The following is a 26,054-nucleotide window of genomic DNA, read 5'->3' on the forward strand; positions in this document are numbered from 1 at the left end:
TTCCACTTCTTCAACAAAGTGGTGAATGACACTTTAGTTTGAGACCACTCATTGCTTTCTAGACCATTTTTTCTTTTCATCTGAACACACCAAGATTCTACATATTCATGCTCTTCTAACACAGCTATGTGGACCATATTCTTAGTGTTGATAAGACTTAACATAAAAAGCTTTTCTCCTTTAAAATTTTCCTTTGCTAGCAAAATATTGTTTCCACATTTTCTGCTTTTGACAGCACTGTAACCCTGCTGCTGTTTAATCTTATTCAAGAAAGTGAAGCTGGAATATGCAGAAAGGGAGAGCACATTGGTACTCTTCTGTATGAAAGGGCCAAGATATTCTCTGAGACCTGCATTCATAGAACTGTGCTGATAATCAGAATGTTGGGATAAGCTAAAAGGCCCAATTTTATTTTTAATAAATCTCAGCTAAGTAGAAAAGTGAACTCTTTAGGCCTGCTGTAGAAAGGTACCCTTAGTAGCAAAGATGATAGGTTGAGTGTATGAGCTTAACAATGTGACTAGAATACAGTTGCACCATGAGAAGGATATTTCAGCTGGGAACCACAGCTTGTCTGCACACTGTGGAGTTATTTCCTCATCACTATTCTGGAGCAGTGCTTATCCAGGAGGAAAAATAGCAGATGTATCAGGCCCTCAGCTTCCACTAACAGAAATATTGGTGTTTAAGGCATGAAGGGGAAAATAAAGTTATAAATGAGTGAGTTGTATTAACACCAAACCTACTATTATCTGCTGTCATTAATGAAGAAAAAAAAAAAAAAGCATGAATTTCTAAGAACTTCCACTAGGCTGCCACTAACACACATCTGTAGAAGGAGATCCAGCCTGGCATGAAACAACAAGAATGTAAGGTCATAAAAAGAACTTTAAAAGATGAGCTTCTTCTCACCAAGCTTTTGATAACTGAAATAAAGTCCTCTTTACTGAAGTGAGTCACTGGCAACAGAAGGAAAAAAGAACCTTAGTAATACAATTAATCTGATCCAATTTTAAATCTCAGCTAGAGAAAAGATTAATTGTATCAACCAATGTGAATAATTCAGATGAAGATATGTACATTGTGGCCTTCATAAATTGACATTTTTGTAGATGAATTCCCAGAGCCATATCTAGTAAATAAGCCTGTTTAAAAAGCTTTATAAATATTAATAACCTCTCATAATTACTGTTATGAGGGGTACTATATTGATGGGTTTTCCCCATTTCCTGCCCTATGCTTCAAATAGAATTAAAATGAAAACATATGACCAGTTCTTGCAGTAGCTCCAGTGTGGGAGATGTTTTTAGGAAGTGCTTATGAAGGGGTATACAAATGACAGGCATTGTGATTCAGTGACAACTCTGATGCTCTGCCACAGTAAGACTTTTAAGGCAGATGCCACAGTAAGACTTTTAAGGCAGATGCCACTTCAAAGTCGGTCTGCTTAAGCATGTGAGAGGCACTGTGGCAGGTTAGAGAGCCTGTAGTATGCAGCTGCTTTATTTAGCACAGGATCACCTGAATGCCTGTCACAGTTCCTGTGCTCAGACCCGTGCAGCACAGGAGGCTGGGGCACCCTGAGAGCCTGGCTCAGCAGGTTCTCCTCCCAGGCCTCTGTCTCCTTGCTGGGGAGAGATGGAGCCTTGAGTGCAGCTAGGGGACCCAGAGCAATGAAGCCTCCTGATCCAGATGCACCTCCCTTCTCCACTGCCCTCAGAGTGACTGGAGAGATAACCCTTCAAGCATGGAAGTGATACAGGGGCTCCTAGTTTAGATTCCTAAAGACAGGATGTATACTCTTATCTTCACTCTCTTCCCCCACCAAATACTAGGAAATTCAGAAAAGAATTTTTACCTCTTTGAATCACAAAAGATGAAATGGATAATATTCCTCTTTGCAGCCATGAAAAAGATAATGGCATATGAATTTGCATTCTTTGTCATGTTCTACTATGTAATTTGATGATGTAAGTACCTGGAAATGTCAATAGCATCATTGTATATCAAAGTCCTTTACAAAGGTAGCTATCATTATTACCATGGGGATGCAGAGACTAAAGGGACTCATTTGGAGTTACTCAGAAAGGAGGAGTAAATTCAAGTAAAACCCTTTTACATTTCTCTGCCCATGTGGTGACACCATCAGGATTTTTTTTCTCTTTGGTACATAACCAACATGTTGTTCCAATGCAGCTGATCAGTACATCTGTATTCAATTGCAGTTACAAGGGGAAATGAGATATTGTACACAGACTCTGCAGGATAATGTGGCCACTGCCTTGAGCTGAGCACAAGACTGGAAAAAAGATGTGACCTTAAGAAAAGCTTGAACTTAGCAGCAAACTGACTCAGTGCCTCTGCATGAATTGCAGATTGCTCTATAGCTTGGCCCTAGATTTTAATTCTCACTGTCACTCACTTCCTACACAGTAATATGTCTTAGCTGAGCAGTCCTTGCTAAATCAGAGACAAGCTAACTTAAACATCTGTATTGTTGTATTAGTTAAGACCAATTTTCTTTTGTCTGGTGTAATGTTTCTGTCAATGGCCAAAGCAAGAGCATAAAAAATGGGGAACTATTTAGTGATCCCTTGATATCCTTTCCCATTGAGGCAATCATTGGTCTAGAAAATCCTGATATGGACCTCACAGATCCACAGACCTTTGTGTTCAAAAGTCTTTTATGGTTCTGTTCCAAATCATTGTGTTTAATCCCTTTTTCAGATCCATTTATTTATTTGGCCTGCACAAAATCCTGTGTAAGGTTAAGGTGCAAGAGCAAGGCTTTGTTGTGAGTTTCAGTTTTTGGCAGGAGCAAAACATTTGTGTAGCTCATTTATCACAGCATATTATATTTTCTGTGGTCTGTGAAGCTGCTACTGGAAGCAAGCTGTGACAGCTATTGAATGCCTAGTTTGGAGGCAAAGATGTTAGCAAAGCTATTAGAATTCTGTTACAGCCTGGGGAACAGAGCAAGCCAAATTTTCTATTAGGTTCTTCAAAGTGCCAGTAGTTACATAGTGACATATGGCTGTTTTAGCCTGGCGTTTATCATCCTTAATATACAATTTGATACAAATTTTAGAGAAGTAAAATATTTTTGTCCCTTGACTAAGAAGGCCATTTGACAATCAGAAAGTGTGGTTAGAACCATGAATGAGTATTAGAACCATTTCTAACAGAGCAACAATTTCAAACAGGGCAACAGCTCTCAACAATTTTTGTCTGGCTCCTGGGAAGATTTCTACTTGTCTATTGTCACTAGGCTTTTTTTACATGCTTTGTCCTACTCTCCTTTCCTCCTCTGCTATTGAACTTAGCTGCAGTGTCATCCTTCTTACTTCAGTTGTCCTGAACATCACCAATATTTTATTTTAAACAGTGAAAGAAAGGTCAGTGCACACTATTAATCAGTTTGTAAATATATTTTCCACTCTTAGTAGACCTCAGATGCAATGTGTGTGTGTATGTGTCACAGCATTGTCACAGCATTGCAACATTTCATCATTTCATTCAGGAAACTTTCAAGAATGTGGAAAAGATTTCCTCTTTCCCTTACAGTTTTGAATCATGAAACTTTTTATATGGGATTTATCAAAACAATGTAATGGTCTTAGGAATTTTAGTTCTGTTTTAAAAACTAACTTTGTCATTCAAGAGTCTAATATAAAAAAAAATCAGTAGGACTTCACGTCCCTAAATATTTTATCCACTCTGAGAACAAGTTTTACTTTTAGAAACAGTGAGGGGATTGCATGAACTTTTCACCCATCCCACCTTCATGGCTTTGGTACTACAGATAAGCAACTCCAAATTAGCTTCCTGGACGCCACTTTTACAAAGTAGACCAAGATCTGAATTGCCAGGATTCAAAACAAGGCAGATCAAATGGCCTTAAAAAAAAAGCTCCTTACATCATATGTTGCTTATGATATTATGGTAATCATAAAAGGCAGAAATTGGATTTCCTTATTTTTGACACCAGGCAGCAAAGAATGATTTGCCAATACAGAAACTATTTCCACTGATGTCTTTCCTATTCACTGTTTTATCTACTTTACAAAACCTTCCTGTCTTAACGGGAAATATATTTACCCTGATTAGGGTAGATTTTGAGGAGATTTAGAGAAAATCTTTTGAAAATTCATTGATTAGGAGTGCAGCTCCAAACTTTTGAAATATATCCTTTTTATCCCTTACTTTTGGCTTTAGGGAAATAGCTGAATTAATACGAATGACATGACTGGAGACAATGCCATGTAAGTGAAGGGCTCTTTAATTCAATAGATTAGGCTGGTGTGTCTTCCATCATTTCAAGTCTTAAAACCAAGCTAGGATATCCTTCTCAGAGGTAATGAAAATGCATGGCCTTTCTTATAAAGCTGATGATGATTTCCTTTGGCTTTGAAACTTGTGAGTCCCTGGGATTCTTGTTCACAATAAACAGCCCTTGCAAGCATGACTGATATCCACAGAGTTTGAACCATCTGTGCATGTTGCTTTCTAAAAGCCCTCTCTTCACATCTATTATGTGGGAACTAATCTAACATCTATGGCTTATCACGGACTTGCTAGGGTAATAAGCAAGAACAGCTAAATAAAAAGAAATAAAAAGATACAAATGGGAAACATTATGCCAATTAGGAGGCAGAAAGAAATAACACATTTATTCATTTGGCACAACTGCTGTTACTTGAAGATAAAGCCAATATTATATTCCAGATAGTTACCCTTCTGAGTTACATCTCTCTAAAGATAGTGCTGTTCTCCTAAAGTGATGCTGGCAGCTTTAAATGAAAAAGAGTTAGGGTCAGACTTACCATTAGCCAGAGATTAGTTATTGATGGGATTGTGTATGATATGACCAACAACAAATGCAGAGAATAAGGTAATAGCATATCTGTAAAGGATAAAAAAAAAAGATATGGTGGCAATCGTAAGAAAATTATTGGTTTTAATTACTGGAAAATTATGTCACCTGGGGCCCCTATGCATTAGAAACATCCTTAAAAAGAGCCGAACAAAGAAATCCAGGAAAGAAAAAAAGCAGAGATGCAAAAGTGTTGGTTAATTCTGTAAAAATCAAGGCTGTTTTCTATTTGCTTGGGTGATAAAGTATCTTTTTTCTTAGGCATTACTAAAAAGCTTTTAGCTGTTTGTTTTCATGTTAGTGGGTTGCCTAAAATGTTTACAATATACCTGGCTAGGCTTGTACAAAGACAGTAACTCTTGCCAGTCTTCCTCATGGATGCAGAAACTAGCTTATGTTCTTATTAAGTAACATCTTACAAGTTCTTGGAACTGTGTTGAAAATAAGATTTCATATAATCCACCAAGACAACGGAAGTGGTCTTTCCATTCCTCTACTTTATTAGTAGTTTTTGTGGAGATACAGAAACTCAGAGAGTTTATTAAATTATACATCCCATATAAGGCAATAAAATAATTTGATATTGTTAGAAGAACTTTATCTACCTCTGTTAATGCTTGATTTATTGGATGAAACTGCAAGAAAGTACCTTAAGTTTATTATTAGCCAAATGTAGAAAAAGGTCAAAGTTCTGTGTACATCAAGGAACAGAAACTTTGATGTTAATTTTTCCCAGACCATATCACAGCATATCCACTTGTTATGACAATCCAGATCTGATATATTATAATTTGAAAGTAAAAAGAAAATACAGTTCTGAAGGTATTCTCCACATTCTATACATCTATAGGTAATTTTCTAGCTGTAGCCAGATTTGTTAACATGTTTCTGGGACATTAATTCTTGAAAAGAATCAGCAAGACCTTATTCTTCTCTCCTTGTGACTTCTGTGCTTTGCAGGGTTGTGCAATGGTTTCCATATTCGTTAGGAGAAAAGTGAGGTACAGCATGGTATTCCTGGGAACAGTATTAGAAGAATGAAAATGCATGTTTCTTTGCATTTTTATTCAGAATAATTAAAGTTCAAACACTGCAACTGTTCTATTCCCAATATAAGACTGTCTAGAGTGGGCTGCTCAAAACCTGTTATTGAACAATAAAGAAAACAAGACACATTAGGACATGCGCAGCACAGCTCAATGTGATGCCTTGTGAAGGCTGACCTAGAACAGAGCTAGATGGAGTTAAAGAATAGAGTAGGTATTTATTAAAAACCTCAATGGATACACCTTGGGCAGCACAAGAGCCCAGCCAGGGCTACACCCAAGGTGAACCCAAAATGGTCACAAAATGGACAACTGGTCACGGGGTCTCACACTTTTATAAATTCTGGTCAATTTACATATTGGAATCAATTGTCCAATTCCAGCTTTAGCCCACGAAGTCCCATCCTTCTTGTTTTCTTTCTTCAGTCCATGTTGTTTATGCTCTTGGGCCTGAAATTTGGATCTTTTGTCCTTGGTCCCCAGCTAAAGAAGGAATTATTTTGTCTACCTACTCTGTGAAGAGAGCTTACTGTCTCCTAATATGAAACTCAGAAGTACACACTAAAGCAGTACAGAATCTGAAAAGTATAAATGCTTAAACCTGAGGCCTCAAGTGGAGTTCTTTTACATATTTGCCTCAGTGGGTCACAGTCCAGATTACAAAGGCAGGACCAAAAGAACTGCAGATCTGTAGGTCACAAGATTTAAAAATACAAGTAGAACTGAAATACGTTTTTTAAAATGCAAATAGAATTTGCAAGTGTCCAGAATTTGCCCAGAATTTCTAGGTGGTTTTCATCTGCCAAAAGTGTGAAAATGCAGTGGAACCAGAGTGCAAGTACAAGAGAATGGGCAGGTAAATGCTCACTCAGAAGCAAGGACCAGGCTCTGGGGGGCTGCCGTGCCAGGCAGCTCTCTCCAGCACTGCAGCAACCTCCTCCTCAAGCGCCCCACCAGGGCAGCACTGGGGGCTGCGCTCCCCACACCGAGCCCTGCCCTTCCCTTCCTCTGTGTCCTCTCTTCCCCAGTGGCAGATTGTGTCACTTGCAGCAGATGGCTTAAACCCAGCTATGAATGAGAGAGGTTATTTGCTCATGGATGGATGAAATGAAAAGGGAACCCCAAAACTTTAATTTGCCTTGTCATTTCTTCCTATGCAAACATGTTACCCACCCTTTTCCTTTTGTCCCAAGTGGCTTCCTCCATGAACATTTTAGTAACAGTGAAAGCTCTCTCCCAAGAGACCAGAAAATGTGCATTAAGAGGTTCATGGAAACAGCATGTGCATATAGGATTTCACTGCCATTGTTCAATTTGCATTGTTCAGGGTATTAATTTCATTACAGATGCATCACCACAGTTGGGAAGAAAAAAGCCCTCTCTCTAAATTAAATTAGCTGATAGCAAAACCAGGTAATGTGGCACAAATGGAATTGCATTTTGCTTACATTCAACCGAATTAACGTTTAGCTCTCAGAAAATTAAGAGGTGTTTCATTCAACACATCACCAATTTAAGGCTTACTTAATAATGGTATTTTGATTTTGTTTATTGAATTCAGGTTTGGATGAATGACAATATGACCAAAACATTAGACAATCACAGTTACCTAGAACTAAAATCAGTCTTAATTTTGGTTTACATTTATTCCTCTATAAAAATATTATTTTAATTAAACAGACATGTCAGTTTGTTGTTGTATAAAATAATTTTTGCAATTGAGACCAAGATAAAAATTACCTGATGGCAACATTAGAGTTTTCATCATTTCTACACATGCTTATCAAAGTGAGTTGAGATGCGAATACTTCCTGTTGAGCAGCACTGCACAGGAGGGACAGCTAGTTTGGATCCCCCATTAGCACCATCAAACCATGTAAAATGAGACAAGTTTGTCTTCAAAGACAGTGTTGGCACTCTCAGAGCAGATTTGGGACTGCAGGCTCTCCCTACACTTTGTCACTCCCTGGGTCTGGGCTGCCCCAGCCCAGCCTGACTCTGTGGAGGGGCCAGCCCCATCCACTGCACCACCTTGCCTACCTATGTCAGTTCCTCTCCAGGGGATTTACCTAAAAGCTGCAGTAATCTGGGAATTGAGCAAAGGATTGATCTTAGATGTGCTGCTCAAGATGGTGTGGATGTGTGACTAAATTAAATGGCTTGAGACTGACATGAAAAGTGATGCTGGGCTGGAGGCACTGGAATGATCCTGCCAATGGGAGGGATGCTGGGAAAGGCATATATCTGTGCTAGTTTGTTATGACACATGCTATTTATAACTAGGGGGAAAAGAGGGAATGAAAATTATTGTAAGTATTACAATAATTTGTAATAATAATAATTTGTAGTAATAATTTCTGTTGTGAAACTTCCAGGTTGTGCCTGGTCCTTATTTGCTTGGGTTGCCTGGTCTGCTAAATGGCTAACTAGATCCTTGAACAACGTTTTACTTTGAAATTCTGAACAGTTGCACATAAAGAAACAGCCATCTGATATTGGTGAAAAATCCCAGTGCTTTCATCCAAACAGTGAGTAAAACTGAAGTCACTAACCCAAACAGGAAGCCTTGGAGAATCAGTTCAGTTGAAACTTTCTGAAGGTTTTGTACCAGTTGCTGAGTATCAAATGTTTGGGATGGCAATAACCAAGGAACAAGAGATTGAAACATCTCTTTATTTTTTCATTTTGTTTGCATCTGGCAGTGTTAGGGTAGTGTCCATTCCCCTGTGTCCCCTCTTCAGTTACTTACACTCTCCATTCGCAACCACATCTGACTGAATAACAAGGAGTAGTTCCTTTAGTACATCCACATGCCTTGGCAAACCAGAGATTTTCTACAACAGGTACAGAGTAATTATTCACAAACTGAAGAAAAAAACCAGCAATCAGAATACCTTTTACAAATTAGAGAATACCCTTGCAAATTGCAATGGACCTCAGTTTATTTGTAATCATAGCCTCATTTTATTGGATCAGCTTTAATTTGTTAACATAGTTACATCAGCTGTACCTGACAAAACTTCAGTAGAATTAAATACTAATCCTCAAATCATTAAAACCAGATGCCATACAGAAGGACAAGAATGGAAGTGATCCATGAGACAATCCCAACATAAGATTTTTGGAGGAATGTATCAGTTGATATTAATAGTGAGAAGTAATAGTGGCTAAGACCACCTCAAGTGCAACTTTCTAAGTAAATGATTTCTGTTTCCCAACTCAAATGAAAAACAAAAGTCAGAGCAAAAATCAATTTAAATCTAACAAAACCATGGATTGTACAGGAAATAGAACATTTTGGTTTTGAGTATTTTAAATGTTTCTGAATTAGATACATTTTGTAATGCAATGTCCTGTCCAAAAAAAAAAAATTAGGCAAATTGTTTTTTCACTTTCATTTTCAGTCTTTTTTTTAGCTGAAAAGATGTAAGGAAACATCCACTGTATTGTGCTTCCTTATAAAGTGTTCTGATGAAATCCAAATGTTAATAACTATTTTCTGGAGATGATTTTTATTATTGCAAGAGCTCTATTTAGCTTTTTCACAAAGATTCTTTTATAAGGTCAGCCAGTCTCTTGAAGGCCTGCAATGAAAAATATGGTTCACATTTATATTTCAGCATTACATGAATAGGGAACACGTCAAACCTGTAAAGCTACTAAAATTGCCCTAACTGTATAGAATCAATATTTTATAATGCAAAGCTCTGCTGATATTCTTTCTTTTCCTTTTATAAAATCATGTATGGCGTTTGACTGCAAAAAGCTTCCGATTCTCTGATAGAAAATAAAAGGCAGAGATTTCTGAAACAGAAATATGCATATATTGATGTTCAAAGGTTATTTGGAGCTCAGATATAACTTCTAACAAACTAGTGATCCCTGAAAGAGTATCTCTTTTAACTTAGTATTAGTTAGATTTTTGGAGTCCCTTAGCCCAGGGACTCCAAAAGTGGAAAAAAAGGAAGAACAGTTGAGTGGGGAAGCATATAAAAATACAGCTCAACTGTCAAAAGTATGGTTATCAATTACTTTAACAAAGAAAAAGGAAAAAAGAGAAGAAATACAGAAGAACTAAATTGGCAATAGAAGTACTTATCTGTTACAAGCCTTTGCAACGGCATGAAAGTACAACTACAAATACTGAACTGTTTCAAGCACCCCAATGAAATCAGTATTAAATCTGCACAAATAAATGTCTCCTATCTTTTCTCCCACTGATTTTATAGATAGAGCCAAATAATATCAAAAATGCTCCTAACACACATAAAAGATTAGTTCCTGACAATAGTATCAGGAATAATAATAAATAAAAAATAATCATAGAATAATAAATAATAAAATTATGCTTGTATGTAAATTGTATGAAAGGAAAACAACAGTCTTTCTTACAAAGAATTGCCAACACACACACAAAAAAAGAACACAGGTAATTCAATTTCAGAATCTTGGCAATCCAAAGTCTCAAAGATACATGATGCCTGCTAATGCATAAGCAAGTACTCTGGCTTCAGTAAAGCATTTCTAAATAATCTCTGGGAGGTTTAAGTGTGAGACACTGTATGTATAAGATACACAGAGAAATTCTTAATGGTCCTCAGAATTTGGTATCTTGCAGATCATTTGGATGAGTATCTTGCTTAAGGAACAGTTAATACTGCTGTGAAAGTACTGCTTAATCACCTACAGACTAAAACCTCTAACATTCAAGAAAAAATATAAGGAGAAGGATGTAAAAAATAAAGGAGCATTACTGTGTGAGAAATTGTCTTGATAAGAATGTAAAAAAAAAAATCTCACCAGATCCATCTGGGCAGGAGAAGGCAGAGAGAAGGAAGCTCTGACATAAGAACTAGGCTCTGAACTATCAATATTGAATGCTCCTCCAGGAACCAGTAATACCTATGAAAAAGTGATTAACCACACAGTTATTATCACTTCTACATTTTTAAAACACTATGTTAAATTAAATTTGAGAAAGCTCAGTGCTTACACACTTGTGTGAGCATGGTGTAATATATTCCTTTTTTCAAAATGAGGAGACAAAAATATGCAACCTGTAACCAGACTTTTCATAATAAAACCAAGGAGTCTTTGGTTTTGGTTACCAGGTCTTGTTCATATTATCACAATGCTTAGAGGCACCTGGGGTGTAGCTTACTCAGTGCTGGATCTTATAAATTGGAGAAATAAACCCAAACTTAATTTCTCTCATTAAAAAATTTTAGTCAACAGCCATCATACATTTAGGTATATATATTAATATTATATGTATGTCATATATAATGACATTGTACCATATGTTATATTGGTTTCAATTTAAGTAAACTGATAAAATATCAACATCTGAATGGAGTCATGAAAATATTTTGTTAGTCAATAACTATGCCACAGTGCCTGACTTGCAGACTTAATGATGGTGCACAGCAAGTCCCCCTGCTTTTTTATGTGTGCACACATGGATAGATACAGGTATTTTATCCCTCCCTTTTTTGTTTTAAGATCACAAGTCATTAAATCACGTCATACTTCTTTCTTCAAAGCCTTTTCCATTATCAGCTGCTGTGTATCAGAAATACCCTTAATTTTGATCCATAAGAACATGCCAGCAGCAGGAGGGTACCATTCTGCCAAGTCTGGAGAAAGAGAGAGAGAGAAAACGGAATCAAGGAAGCAACTTATGCCCCACTTCTAATGGATACATCATAGATTGAGTGATGTTTTAGATTTGCTGATACAAACATTATTATCACTGTTGCTATAGCGATTTTTTGTACCTTCTTTTAAATTAAGGTCTCTATTTCAGAGATTTTTTTAAAGACAGATATTTTAAACATCGAAAGTATAAGAACATAATGAAGTGAAATACAGGCTCTTTGTAAAATTGCTTTAAATAGTAATGTGGTGAGATTTTTTTCATCACCATCCATCTTCCTGTCCTACCAGAAAGCACAAAAATGCAGCAATAGAGTATTTGTCCTAAGCTTAATATTTAATGCAATTGATTTGCTTATAGTGCTTATCTGTCACTTCAGTCAAGAGATGAACTTAAGTGATTTATCTTGAGCACAAAGATGATAAATAGCTAGCAAAAAAATTTAAGTGATTATCTGTGTTGCACTCTGACCTTTTAACCACTTGTCAGCAGCAGTGAGCATTGCATCCCGCTGGATCCTGTAGAAGTCCACCACTCTGAAAGCAAATTATCAATTCAAAGTCATGAACTCATATCCTTTCAGAGTCTGTTTCTGGAGGCAGAAACAAAGCTTTCCTACTTGAAGAACTCAAGTGCACATTTAATAGAAATGCAAGCATATCCTAGGTGGGCACAACACATTATACTGTGCGTATAAAACTTAGGATATGTATCCGAGAAGTCTTTACTGCTTCACTGCACCTCCAACAGAGCACTGAACAACCAGACAGAGAAAGTCCCTGTGTGGCTGTTTCCTCAGCTTTACACATACCACAGAAACCTTTTATATGTTACATCCAATCTGTCTATTATAGCAGTGGATATAAGTCCTGTTAACAGTATTTACTGCACAAAGCACACACACTGAAGAAAATTAGGGACTTCAACATATGCAAAAGCACAGACTTAACATTTGTGCGTTTGGGTTGAATTTGTGTAACGGGTACTCATGGAAATGACATTTAACAAGGTAAAAAGCAAATCATATGATAAACCTGTCACAGCTATTTGACAGCTTCCCCTTTCTAAGCTTTTGGACATATCTCCTTCATACTTTAGGTAAAACTTCCAAATAATGTAATCTCTTATTGGGAAAAAATGACCCTAACCCAAGTTTTAGCATGGACAAGTCACAAGCAGTGGCTTTTGTTGACATAAAATGACACAGCTGTGCAACAGAAGACACAAGAGAAATGCCTGATACTGAGTTCATAATTCAAATGCAAATGTGTTCCCATGTCTTGAGAAAACATCCTTAGTAATTTGCATAATTTACATAATTTTACATTTGTATTTTTAAAAATATTTTCTGAACCAATAGTTTTGATTTACGGATGTATTTTATTATATCTGATACAGAAACACCAATACCTCCAGAGACTTAAACAGTTTTGGGGCTCAGTGTATCTATTGCTACATTCTATATTAGAGAGTAAATCTCCTTTGTGCATCTTTTACCAAAATTGCAAATCCGGTTACCATTTTAATTACATGTTGAAAGCCTAACAATTACTAAGATGAAACTTCCCCAAAAATGTAGCTGCTCTAAAAAAAAACAATCTTCTACTCCAAAGCCTGATCCTCACCCTTGCACAAGTGAAATCAGCTGGAAGAGATTGCAGTCAGCTGTAAGGCTTCATCAGTAAGGTTATAAAGCACTGCAGCTGCCCCACTGCAGCCCTGTTTTCATTTGTTTAAGTGCAAGAACAGCCTTCAAGCTTGATCAAGGCTGCCTTTTGACCTACAAGAAAGAGGTAAGTGAAGAGATGCATTTGGGATTTTTTTTTTTGGGAACTACTGAAAGTTGAGCTAAAGTGTGGTCCAAGTTCTTCTGTGAGATTTCTCTTTATGTTCCTAAGTCTTAAAACAAAGCAACGCTAAGGCTGATGTGTCTAGTTTGGGGTATTTTTTTCCAAATATTGCTGTTAACAGTAGGAACATCAAGGGGCACAGGTGCCTGTTACAGTGAGATATAAGAACTTGCATGTTTTTCTCATGTTGCTGTTACAGGCCTTTGCAGAGTGTAGTACACTCCTACTCAAGTGAGAAACTTATGGCTCTAATGATATCCAAGTAGAGCATATAAAATGAGGCACTGACTGTCAAGAGAAACTATGCTCCTCCTGCATAATAAATGAAAACTAAATGTGTGTCAGCCAGTATGCAAGAAATGTCTTGTGAGTTAGATGGTAGCCCAGTGCTCCCTAACAGTGAGAGGCAATGTTTAGTGTGTGTAGATGAACTTCACTGTTTTTCCATCAGTATCCCCAATCAGGAAATCAAGGATGGCAAGAGTGTAAATTCCTGCTAACATAGTGAGCTCCCTTTATAAAGGCTATGCTGACTCTTTCACAATCGATCCTGTGCTCAGAGATCTCAGCTTTTGCTATAGACCCTAACACTTTAGCAGGGATCAAAACTTGTTTCACTGGCTTGATGCTTCCAGGATCCTCTCAAGTTCCCTTCAGGTAGGAGCTGCATGATGTTTGTGCCAATGGACTGGTGGATTGTCTGCCTGGAGCAGGAGGTGGCATGCCCTGACCTGCCTGTCTGCAACCTTGCACTGTGTCTCTTCAGGGCTCTTGTGTGAACCCAGCAGTCTTGGTCACCTGTCTTGCCTACTTGGCCTAAAACTGGAGCATCTCTGACTTGTTTACTACAAAGAATGTTTGTTGTAGGCAACAAGTAGCAGAATGACAGATGATGAGATTCAGCATAGGAGATAACCCTACCTGTCTATATGCTCCAAGAAACCCTTTTGTCCCCATTGCTGAAGGAGCTGTGATATCATAATCTAAAGAAATAAAACACATCATCAATACCATGTTTTAAACAGGACTGTTCCACAATCATCAAAAGATCTATGGCCAGATGCACTATTCAACGTTCCCCAGACATGAAATTGCATGCGGTGTCTCTGGGAGCCCTTATAAACAGATGTGCCACGGTTATTATTGTCCGTGTTACTGTTGTCTCCAAGGATCATGGCATTGGTATCTGGAAGCTGGGGTGGGGGGGAGGGAAAAATGGATGAAGAGCTAAATATGGTACATGGGGAGAAAGAGGAAGGCAATGTATATTGCTTTACCTTCCTATCCACATCGACCTCTCCGCTTTAACAGTAATGAACTAATGGAGCTGGAAGATGAAAGCCGTATTTAGATGTGTTCACTGTCTCCTTTCCTTATTACTAACCATAAAGGGGCTGTACTTGTCAGCTTGCTTTGAAGTGTCTTTGTGGGCTGCCAGTATTGTTTTAATTGGAAAGTAGAATAAAAAATAATAAATGAGTGTTTCTCCCATACTGTGCTTTACATTAAGGTTTTTCAAAAGAACCTACCAGGAAGAGATAAAGTATTTCAAAACTTGATTCTTGAAATCTGAGGGTTAAGGGATATCAGCTGAACTATTCATGCACTGAGACAACCCTCTAGCTCTGGTTCTTTGATGGTCTCTCTTCCTTTGGCAGAATTGACAATGCATGTGCATAAACAAAACTGTATGAAAGTACAAAGCTGTTTGCTTGCAGTTTCTTATAACTTGGGATATGTTGTCGTCTCTAAATACAGTTCATTTGGTGGCTTGGTACTTGCCTGTGTGAAAGTGCTGGTGTGCATTGTTGACACCTGAATGTGAAGAACAACTCTGTCAATGAGAGGCTTGGGACCCGTCAGAAAACCAATTCTTAAACTGGAAACCAAACAAACAAAAAGTTACCACAGAAATGCAATGTGCTAATATTTTGTCTGGGTTATACGTGGGAAAACATGCAACAATTTCATTGATAGTGTAAGGATCTCTTATGCATTCAAATTTATCTATATCTTAATACTGCCCTCAGGTTATACAATTTAGAAGCCGAGTATCAAAGTAATGAAATAAAAACATTTAAGAGGTTTTAATGCTTATAGTAGCTTCTTAGTTATGAGGCTTCAGGACAAAATCTATGTTTAGAAGCTATCTTCTGCAACCATAAAGATAACATGAATCAAAGGGAAGGAAAGACAAGTTTTCCCATAATAAAAGATCCTGAATGCTCAGGCTTTATGAAAAACAGGTAAGTGGCAAATGGCTTTACTCTTTCACTCCCTTTCGGTACTGCAGAAGGAATGGAATATAGATTGATAAACTGGATGGTTCTTCATGCTTCAATTCTTATTACCTATCTTTACAGATTGGTGAAGTTTTTATTTGAAGAAAAATGGAACCCATAAACTCATATATGTCTTTGGAAAAGATAATACTGTGTCATGCCATTTTGTGGTGTGAATTCTGAAAATGCAATTACACTTAGTGTTATGTTGTCTCCTCACTTTCTCTAGGATGGGTTATAATCCACTATCTGCCAATGCAGACTTCACATTAATTTTTTTATATCTATTAGGTTAACAGACAAAAGCAAGCTAAAAATCAAATACATTGACTTGTGTGAAATGGAAAACAGCCAAGTTGGTTCTTTTTCTGGCAGGTGGAAACAACCTGAAAGAACTGGAAGGCTAGATATGAGTACAAGCCTATGAACAGTTTGTGAAGAATTATAGTTTCTTTTCTGTGTTACAAGTTCAGGGAGCTTGCAGGAATGCTAAGCTATAGATAAAAAGGGAAATGGAAAAAAGGAGAAAAGCTCCTAAGAGTTCCAGGAACAGAGCTGGAATCCAGCATCTGTCTTTCTGCCTAGATTGTGCCTACAAGAATGGGCTGCCTGGGGGGAGAGGCTTAGCTATCTGCTTCAGAAGAGAAACAGAACCTGGAGTAAAATGACTGCCAAGAGATGACATGAAAAGTGAGAAGAGTGCGAAAAGCCATTGATTCTGAGGTTCATTTCAGAAGTGGCTAGTTAGTAAATGAGAAAACACTATGGCATGTCTCATCACTTCATATGAAGTCTTGCAGCTTAAGTGAATAGGCAATGCTAAGTGGTCTGCAGCTGGCCTTACCCAGATGAGAGAATTTTAGAGAAAGAGTCGGTCCTGATAACTCGGCCATCCACATCCATTGAGAGGAAAGTTGGAGCCCATGGCTTGGAATAAAGAATAAAAAACAAAATTCAAGGATTTTTCCTAGTAAGGATTATAATGGAATTATTTTCTTTACTAGGAAGACACAATTTCTCAAATGTGTGTTCCAAGGAAAACATTTCAGTAACTTCCTGACAAGTGATTGCTTAGCCTAGCTTTCTGAGATGTGATTACAGTATTCTGTGAACATCTTGAAGAAATCAGCTTTGTTATTTTTTGATGATTGCTTAGCCCACTGTTATGCACACAAGTGTTGAGTTTAAGAATTGGTATGATGCCATAAGAAGGAGAGAGAAATAATGATTTTTCTGCCAAGATTTCTTGTGGAGTAAAGAGGTATTGCGATTTCTAAAATGGAGCCTTGTAACATTTTGCTTTGCTATATTAAAAAGTGAAATCAGAAGATAGGACCAAATTGTGAAGATCTGAGTCCAGCATACCTTTTCCTTATCATGAATTCTGTTTTTACACCTTCTCCCCTACATTTTCTTACAAAGCTTTACAGTACTATTCAATGAGTGTGGCAGGTTTATTGCCTCCTTCCATAAAAACATATTTCAAAAGAGAAAATGCTGACCTTTATCTTCTACCAACGTTTTGGTGCTTTGTAAGACCCATTTTGATTTCTGAAGTTAGGTGCTTTTAAAGACTGAGTAATTGTAGATTCACATATGAAATTTACAGCAAATTTACATGAAGGGAAGCTGCCTATCCAGTACCATTACAAGTGGTACCTGGGAGAACTCTCAGATTCTCCAAAAGGCAAAGGGATATAGTAGGTGCAGAGTATGCAGTCTTCTGCTGAATGAAAGAAGAGACAGGGAGAAAGGAACATTAAGAGGCTGAAATTTTCAAAGTGCTGCTTCAGTGATGTACTTGCTTTGCTCTGAACGCAAAGTCTTTGTAATTTTCTGATGACTGAAAAATTCTATCCTGTATGAGGCTTGAGAAATTTGAACCACTAATTCCCAGGATATAAAATACCACAAAGGGGAAAATTACTGAAAGGAGCACAGACTGTCAGGCCTACAAATGCCTTGGTAGGACATGAAGAAGAGGCATGCAGTAAGGTTCAGGGCTCAAACCTTAGTTCTCTTGTGTAAACTTCAGTTTCTCCCCAGAAAATAAGGTGTTATAAGGATTATGAAAGAAAAATTACCTTTTCAAACTGAAGAAAGTAGTAAGGATCATCTTCTATTATGAGAAAATCATATTTTCTTGCAAGCTAAATAAGTTGATAAAAAGTACCAAAAGAAATAAGAGTTAAAGATGCTGCAAATTCAGTCAGGTGGATTTTTTTTTTTTAACCAGCATCATATTATGATTCTATTGATTGGCCATTCATTATCTAGAAGCCCCCATGATAAGAAGCCTTCAAGTGCCCAATTTAGATATCAAAAAATTTTAAGAGTAATCATGGTACCTATAGTACACAGACCCTAGTATGCAACTGAAGCTCTGTTCCTTGTGGCATTCCAACCGTGCAGGCAGCATGCAGTAAGTCCCGTTGGAAGCCCATGGCCAAGGTACCAGCTGCCAGTGGGCTACCATTGAAAAAAAATTTACCTAGAAGAGCTGCTGTGGAAGAGATTCTGCTACAAGCAAGTTCTAGGAGGAATGTTTACTGGACCAATAAAGGGCCAAACATAGGATATCTTCAACTGAAAGAAGGCAGATATTTATCTATTTCCACCTACAAGGCTCACAAGACCACAGCTCCATACCTGATAAATCTCCTTTTTGCGCTCTGTGGTCAGTGAGTTGCCAGTTGGGTTGCATCCATTTGGAATAGTGTACAGGAATTTGGGGAGGTGATTGCTACAATTTTTTACATCCTCTGGGCTCCAAGCAGACAGAATTTCTTTTAAAGCTTTTGGAATAATGCCATGTTGGTCACTAGGAATATTAATTATATTACAACCCAAGGGTCTCAGCTGTTGATAGAAAGAACAAAACTGTCATAATTGTGTAATTCAAAGGCCTTCCTTTTGTCATTGTCACCATAGCATTTCATAAATACAAAGTCTTTCTTTTTGATTTTATAGATATCTCAAGCTCCATTTGCTCATGAGTCAAATAAAAGTTTGCCTGAATTTGCTGTAAGGCTTGTCAAACTTACCACATTACTCTTTATTTGTTCTACTAAGCTAACTCAGAGGAAATGGGTAACTCCTATGTTCAATTGCTGCTCTTTTCTAGGAAATCAGATTTGGTTTTTGAAGTGGAAAGGGAGTTTGTGAATCTGAACTGTTCTCTCATGACTTCTCATGCTCTCACCACAGACGGTTAAGGTCACGGCACCTTTGTTTCCTACTGACAATATACATTCTACTTAGGTGGAAATGTCAGAGTTTTAAGCTACTCTTCCCTGACAAAGGGCAAGGAATCTGTTCTCTCAATAGATAAATTCAGCAATAAAAAGGAGAATGAAATGATGCTACTGCAGTGACATGTTGACAGCAGCATGAAAAAATATAGGTAAAATACCAATGATAAAGCTTGCTGTCCCTCCTCTGTGGAATTTCAATTTGTACCATGTAGTGCTCTGCATTTTTAAGTAAAACTGCGAACTGCTGCATTGTCAAAATACATTCCTAAAAGAGTACAGCTGATTAGACTACATATTCAAATATAGGACAGTGAGCAATAACAATTTATTTTGATGCAAGGGGGGACAACTGAATATTCTAACCCTTCTTGCAACTCTTAGGTGTTTTGAGGCATTTAATTTTATACTGATTAAACTACTTTTCAGAAGTAAACTTTGCTGCTTTTCTACAATTCTCACTAATTCATATCTTTGTACTCATATATGGTTGCTTCAGGCCTATTCCAATATTACACTTTTTTTATATTACACTTTTTTTAAATTGTATACTCTGATCATTAAATACTTCAGATAAACATTCTAACACACCCGCTTGTTATAAATTTAATTCAACCAAACTAGGTCCTGATGGCTTTCTTTCCAGTCCCATATGTGATCTTAGCCCTGGAATGAACTAGTGTTTGGAAGAGGAATTTCAAATAGCTTTCACAGAACTTTTAGTAGGAAACCTTCTATGAATTAGTATTTATGAACTTAACTGGTCGGACACTAAAATCTTGAGTCTTAGATATGTTTTTATGGCAAATACAGACAGTGCTTATAAGACTGCAGATCAGGCATTAAACTGCTGTTTAGTTCAAATGTAACATTGACAATGTTTTGTAGCTAAGGAATACTTACAGCTGCTAGTGTCCCCGAGTATGTGGGTGCATCCAAAAGGATGTTGTCTCCAGGATTAATGAGCATTTCAAACACCTACAAAAGAAAATATTCTGTTTTAAAGATTGTTCAGTTTTTATACATGTGCTTTGTACTTTTGACTTCTTAGTGGGACTAAAAACCTTGATTAGATACTAGTAACTCCCTAACCATATCAATATCTTGTCTGTGAGAAAGACAATGAATGGATGAAAAATATGCTTTAGAGCCAAATTAAGATAGGTTACCAACTTGACATGGAAAGACAGTGCTCTGAAGCACGCTTTCAGAGTGTATAAGTTATAGAAAGAAACAACTAAACAGCAGTGAGAGTAGACTGGAAAGGATAATTATTTCAGGAAGTAAAAACCCCAAAAAATCAGGAAGTAAAAATGAGAAGAAGCATATTTAAAATAGAATTATGGTAAAGCCTCTATGCACTTATTATTGCACTACTTGAGTAACATGATATGTTACCTTATTGCATGTTTTCTACACAGGCTCTTTGGTCACCTGAACTTTCATGCAGTCCTGACAGTCTAGAATGCCACTCCAATTTTATTGCATTTCCCTCATCTTGTACATAAACCTAGAGTAATTCATATCTATGGAGAAAGAGTACATGAAACAGTACCCTGCATATAGTTATAGAGAGCACTTAATGCTGAATATAGCTGAAGTGATGCAAGAATAAGCATCTCTCTGAATGAAATGCTTCTGACATATGAATCTTTTGGTCTTACTTTACACAAGCCTTCCTGGCTGCCAGTTGTGACACACACTTCCATCTGTCCTTGCTCAGGGCTGTAATTGGCTGTGGGGGGATCATGTAAGTTCCGCTGGAAATCTTTTAGCCAAGACAACAGCTCTGGAATCCTGAAATGTGAATAAGAAGGCATATCTCAGACCTTATATAGGCCAAAGCTAGCCTGTTCCTCTAAATCCCTGCCAAATCTAGCATGCAGTCCTGAGTTTGATTTCAACTGTCACACAGATACACTTAAATGCAATTGCTATGACTGTTTTATCAAATTAAGAAAATGAGAGGGACACCTGTGGTCCATACACCAAATTATCATAGTAAAATCTGGGCAGAAATTATTGCCAAGGATGAAACGGGGTGGAGGTTGAACAATATCCCCTCCTAGAAATGACCATTCTGTACTCAAATTTGGCAGTGTGACAAAGTTCTTAATGCTGCTTGTAACCTGCTGCAGATTACAAGCATTTCTAAAACACGTTTTCCAGAAAAGGCCATAAGATCTTGTAGGATATTCACAAGTGGTGGGTTCATTTAAATATTAAGGAAAGTTTTAACTGATGCCCCATGTATCTCTGTAGGTACCCCAGTCTTTTTGCAAACCTGTCCTCACCTGACTCAGTGCTGTCTGCTGAGAAGTTTACATAAGCACTAAAGCAATATAATGATATACAATATAACGATATACAATTTTTGTACCAAAAATGACAATTCTATAAATACCTCCACTCAACTACCACAAGTTCTACACACTGACTTTAGTATATGGTGCCAAATGAAAATAAATACTCCAAAATATAGAAACTGTGTATTGTAATGCAGTATCTTTTAAATAAAATCTGATTTGGGGTGTCTGGATTCTCAAATACTAATAGCTAGGAAATGCTCTGGATTGAGAAATACTAGGATTAGGGTTTTAAGTGATTGAAGTGATTTTTTTTTTTCCTTTTTACATAACTCATTGCAAATTTTTCCACTGGAACTCAAATGTAAATATTGAGGCAAATTAAAAAAAAAAAAACAACCTTGAGTTTTGGGAAGAACCTATTTTTTGACACAAAGGGCTTTATGAACAGGTTTTAAAAACATAGGTGACTTAATGCAATAATAAAGGATATTATGATCCTTAGCTTCTGGTATCTTGAAGTGCAAGCAGCTGTGACAGATACCCTGCTGAGGCTGAGTACTGGAGAGCTCTCTTCATCAGATCTTCCCCAATCTCAATAGGTGTTCCATGTCCAATGTCAACTGTTGCCCTCTTAAATGGAAAGACATTAGGATTTGGTGCCCCTCCAGCCAGAGAGATAAGAGATGGAGGAGACTTCTGCATCAATTCAGCTAGAGTAAAAGGAAAACACCTTGGTTACAATTTGATTGTTACAATGGTGAGCATATCCTTTAATCTATTACTTCTATTTTTCAGTTTACTTGTTTAGCTATCATGAATTCAAAAGGATAACTCTTCTTAAAGTCAGCTTTCTGCTTGGATTAAATAGGTGTCTGGGGGCCCCAGGAGGCAGATACTGCTAGGACAGACTAAAACAAAAAATCATTTTAAGTTAAAAAAGCTATTTGTAATTTATTTTGAAGCAATCTGGACAGCTCTGTTACAAAAACTGTCATGACTGATGTCTTCTGAGCTTCAAGAATTTAAAATCTAAATGATCTTCTGTTTAGACTGACTTGAATTGAATGGTTTTGTTTTTTGTTCTGTTTTTCATTCAGTCTCACTTCAGCTGATCTGGCAGCTATACTGACAGATGATTTTAGCTTTTCTATAAGGGAATGGAAATGTTTCTAGCAGCCCAGTTTTAGTGGCAGAGGCACTGCGTAAGTAATTCGCTATGAAGAAAATCTTAATTCCTGCTTTTAAGTCACAGTTTCACAATCATTCAGATCCAATCTATGCAGTGCAGACCAGACCTTAATCCAGCATGGGCACTTGATTGCATTAAATCTAAGAACTCCCAATATGGCATTCATGCTGGCTTGACAGTTTTACATCAGATATGAGAGGACAGATGACACCAGATCTGGCTTAAAAGTGGCCTGTTACAGAGTTTATTTCCCAGAACTCATTAGCAGACTTGAACATGGGGAGTTAATTCTTATCAGTTATTTCACCAATTTGTGTTATGCCTGTGACTTTTGGCCTGGTAAAGAGAGATTTACTTTGTCATCAAAACTGAAGGCTCAATATGTCTATCTACAGGAACTGTGCTGCTTAATACTTCTGTTTGGATGCATATTAACAGATCACTTGAGAAAGAGGCTGCCTAGAGTGAATTACATGACTCTTCTGTACCTGTGTGAAGCATTTTAAGCAGAACAGCAAATGCCAGCCCCTTACCAAGAGGGGAAATTGACCCCTGAAGGCTTAACTAGTGATGTATGTCTCATGCTTGGATTCTGTCAGGTCTCTGTGGGTTTCAGCTGAGTAAACAAGCAGGCAGTTAAGCTCTTCCATCTGTCACATGGAAGACAATGTAATGTTGTAGCCTAAAGATAGATTAATATGGAAAAGGGAAGTGTAGTAATACTGAGTGGGTGGGGGTGCTGAGGCATTTACGGACATGAACAGGATACAGGAAAATGAAGTGGAAAGAAACCTGGAGGGACTGAATTTCAAGTCACTAGCAGTTGCTTGTTCCTGGACACACAACATAAACTCAGTTGCAAACTGTGCCAAAAGCCTGTGTTCAGAAACAGTAGCAGAGACTTTTCAGACACTTGTAAAAGTGATAATTCTAATTCATCTGTCTGGATGGGTTTCTGAAATAGTTCAAGGCTATTCACCTCCTTTTTCTTTATACCTGCTTGGCATCTCTGCTTGACAAAAGCTGCTTGGTAAGCTTACAGCATGGTTTTCTTTCAAACCTTTTAAAGTCTTAAGCCATGATACCCCAGCACGGACCAGAACATAGAATGGTACTGTCAGAGAAACTGGGAAGAAGGGACAGGTACTCACTCAGCAGTCTTATTGGAGATGCTTTTCTTGCTGCACTCACAGTGGTGATGAACCTAGAGTAATTCATATCTATGGAGAAAGAATAATTAGTTGGACATGAAGCTAGAAAAGGGAATAAGAACTGCAGTGTGGTTTCAGTATGTGCATCTCCCACAAATAATGCTTTTGATCTGGGTAATTTGTGGTATGGCAGTGAGCAGGAAAAATCCCCTTTCCTCTCCCTTTACTGTCAGCTCTGGAGTTTTAATGGCAAATTACAAATCTGAAGATTTGATGGATCTTAAACAACCACCAGCTCTTTTTTAGTTAATGAGAACCCGGCTTTATTTAGCTCTATTAAGCACTGCATTTGAAGTGCTTTTAGGATTGCAAGCCATCATTATAAGTCATAACACTCGTCAAGTTAGAGGTGGGGTATTTTTTTGGAAAGGATAATTAAGAACGTCTTTCAAATGCATCTGATGAGTGTTTTCCTCCTTTTCCCTGGCGCCCACGGAGTTCACTATCTAGTGAACTACAGTCCGGCAGGAAGCCCGAAGGCCTGGAAAGGCCACAAGAAGGCATCTCCTTTGAAGGGACAGCAGGCAGAGAAATGAAATGGAAGGGCAAAGAGCAGCCACAGCAACACGCATGTGCTGCCAGTTACCAGAAACGACCTACCGAGCAAGGCCGCTTTGAACAAACACGTCTCGTGTTTCCCAAAAACACCTCCCTAACTCCGCTCCCCCCGCAGCCCGGCACAGGCGCGGTGCTGCCCGCGCACAAGGGCGGGCTGGGGCCGTGCTTTAAGGGACAGCTGAGCGCCGCTTCGCCGCCCTCCAGAGGCCATCCCGAGACACCCCCTGCTGCCCACCCACCCCCCGCTCCGCCGGAGGGGCCACCGAGCCCCCGGGGCCATCCCGAGCTCACGGCCAGCGCCGTCCCGCTGTGCGGAGGGTTCGGCGGCGGCCGCAGGCACCTACCGGCAGAAGGCACGGGGCAGCGGCGGCCCCGCTCTGGGCATGGGCCGGGTTAGTCCCCCTGTGGGCGTGTGCCGGGCCGGCCCCGCTGTGGGCGTGTGCTGGGTTGGCCCCACTGTGGGCATGGGCCGTGTGCCGGGCCGGCCCCGCTGCGGGGCGCTGAGCGGACACGGGGCCCTGGCCGGCGCTGCAGCGATTGGCGGCGCGGGCCCGAAAGCGGTCGGTCCTGTGCGGGTCCGGGCGAAAGCCCTAAAACCAGCGGCTTCCTCAGCGTCTCTGTCTGTGTAGTGCCAGCGAAGCGAGGGCGGGAGCCCAATATGCGGGGAGAGGGGGGGCAGCCGGGCAGGGGGCACTGCCGGGTGCTTGGCAGCCCCGCGTTGCGGCCAGGACCCGGCCGGCAGCGGCGGGGCGAAGCAGGGGCTGGCGGTGGACAGAAGAGAATCCCAGAAGGGTTTGGCTTGGAAGGGTACTTCAAGATGATCTAGTTCCACCCCCTCCTGTTAAAAACGGGACCAGACTCCCGGCAGTAAAAGTGATTTCAGCATTTATTATAAGAAATAGAAAGGCCTAAAGCAAGGGGGCTTGCGGGCCGAGCAGGGGCGGTCCCGTCCAGGATGCTGCAGCTCCGGCGCTGGGTCTTCAGCAGCGAGGTCCCCGGTGTTCCAGGTGGAGCGGCACGGCTTCCCTGGGTCGGATGCCCCTTTTTATCCTGTTTTTTGTCCCTTTGGATTGGTTTCTTTTTGGATCCTTCCTTTGCATGAAGGTTTTAGGCGCTTGATTGGCCCATTACAGTTCTGTCCAGGTTGCTCGGTTGCTCGTTTCGCTTGGGGAGTGCTGCACTTAGGTGTATTATGGTACGTTGCATACCGTACTTCTTATAACTACCCTTTTAACCCCTTTTACAATATAACAACCAAACTAACAGTACATGCCTAACAATTATCAACTATTTTACAACAGTTTCTAACCTGTTTTTAACACCTCTGCCACGGGCATAGACACTTTCCCCTAAATTGCTCAGAGTTCCATCCAACTTGGCATTGAACACTTTCCAGGTGGAGCATTCACAGCTTCTCTGAGAAACCTGTGGTAGTGTTTCATTACCCTCGCAGTTAAGAATTTCTCCCTATTATCCAGTCTAAACCTACTCTTTCTCAATTTGAAGCCATTCCCACCAAGGGGCACCTCACCCATCCATTGGCAGGTGTAAAAAGTCCCTCTCCAGCATTCTTGTAACCCCCTTTGGGTACTGGAAGGTGCTCAAAGGCGTCCCTGGAGTCTTCAGTTGAACAATCCCAATTCTTTCAGACTGTGTTCATGGAAGAGGTCCTCCAGCCTTCATGACCCTCCTGTGCCCTTGCTCCAATATCTTCCCTGTGCTGGGAGCACTCTGGATAGGAGATCTCATAACAGTGGAGTAGAGGGGCAGAAGCACCTCCCTCATAATGGTAATGGCCACACTTTAATCAACTTTATGTTGTTTCCACT

The 26,054-nt window shown here is 39.0% G+C and overlaps 1 protein-coding gene across 3 annotated transcripts; it reads right to left on the bottom strand.

Annotated features, from left to right (window-relative positions):
- Positions 1 to 5,350: 5,350 nt before the first annotated feature.
- On the bottom strand, positions 5,351 to 24,994 carry AADAT (aminoadipate aminotransferase). 3 transcript variants are annotated; one of them, XM_071432070.1, is made up of 14 exons: positions 24,570 to 24,991; positions 23,608 to 23,676; positions 21,809 to 21,977; positions 20,623 to 20,755; positions 19,862 to 19,936; positions 18,357 to 18,566; positions 17,792 to 17,857; positions 16,552 to 16,634; positions 15,208 to 15,304; positions 14,347 to 14,408; positions 12,047 to 12,111; positions 11,449 to 11,555; positions 10,720 to 10,821; positions 5,351 to 9,503 (listed from the first exon to the last, which is right to left on the bottom strand). In XM_071432070.1, exons 2-14 carry the CDS (start codon positions 23,672 to 23,674, stop codon positions 9,462 to 9,464), a joined length of 1,278 nt encoding a protein of 425 aa, XP_071288171.1. In that variant the 5' UTR covers positions 23,675 to 23,676; positions 24,570 to 24,991; the 3' UTR covers positions 5,351 to 9,461. The 3 variants fall into 3 exon arrangements, with proteins under 3 accessions (XP_071288171.1, XP_071288172.1, XP_071288173.1); XM_071432071.1 differs by lacking the exon at positions 24,570 to 24,991 and adding an exon at positions 24,268 to 24,321; XM_071432072.1 differs by lacking the exon at positions 16,552 to 16,634 and having other exon boundaries at positions 15,208 to 15,240; positions 24,570 to 24,994.
- Positions 24,995 to 26,054: the final 1,060 nt, after the last annotated feature.

This window comes from Agelaius tricolor, unplaced genomic scaffold, assembly GCF_023055355.1.
Source record: "Agelaius tricolor isolate 1412-34295 unplaced genomic scaffold, bAgeTri1.0.p SCAF_8, whole genome shotgun sequence".
NCBI lineage: Eukaryota > Metazoa > Chordata > Aves > Passeriformes > Icteridae > Agelaius > Agelaius tricolor.

Excerpts from the sequence above, each read along its gene's own strand:
- AADAT (XM_071432070.1), bottom strand. The coding sequence starts at position 23,674 with ATGAATTACTCTAGGTTCATCACCACTGTGAGTGCAGCAAGAAAAGCA. Across the intron at positions 21,978-23,607 it reads ATCTCCAATAAGACTGCTGA|CTGAATTGATGCAGAAGTCT; the intron begins GTGAGTACCTGT and ends CTTTTACTCTAG. Across the intron at positions 16,635-17,791 it reads ACTTTCTTCAGTTTGAAAAG|CCATGGGCTCCAACTTTCCT; the intron begins GTAATTTTTCTT and ends CTTTATTCCAAG.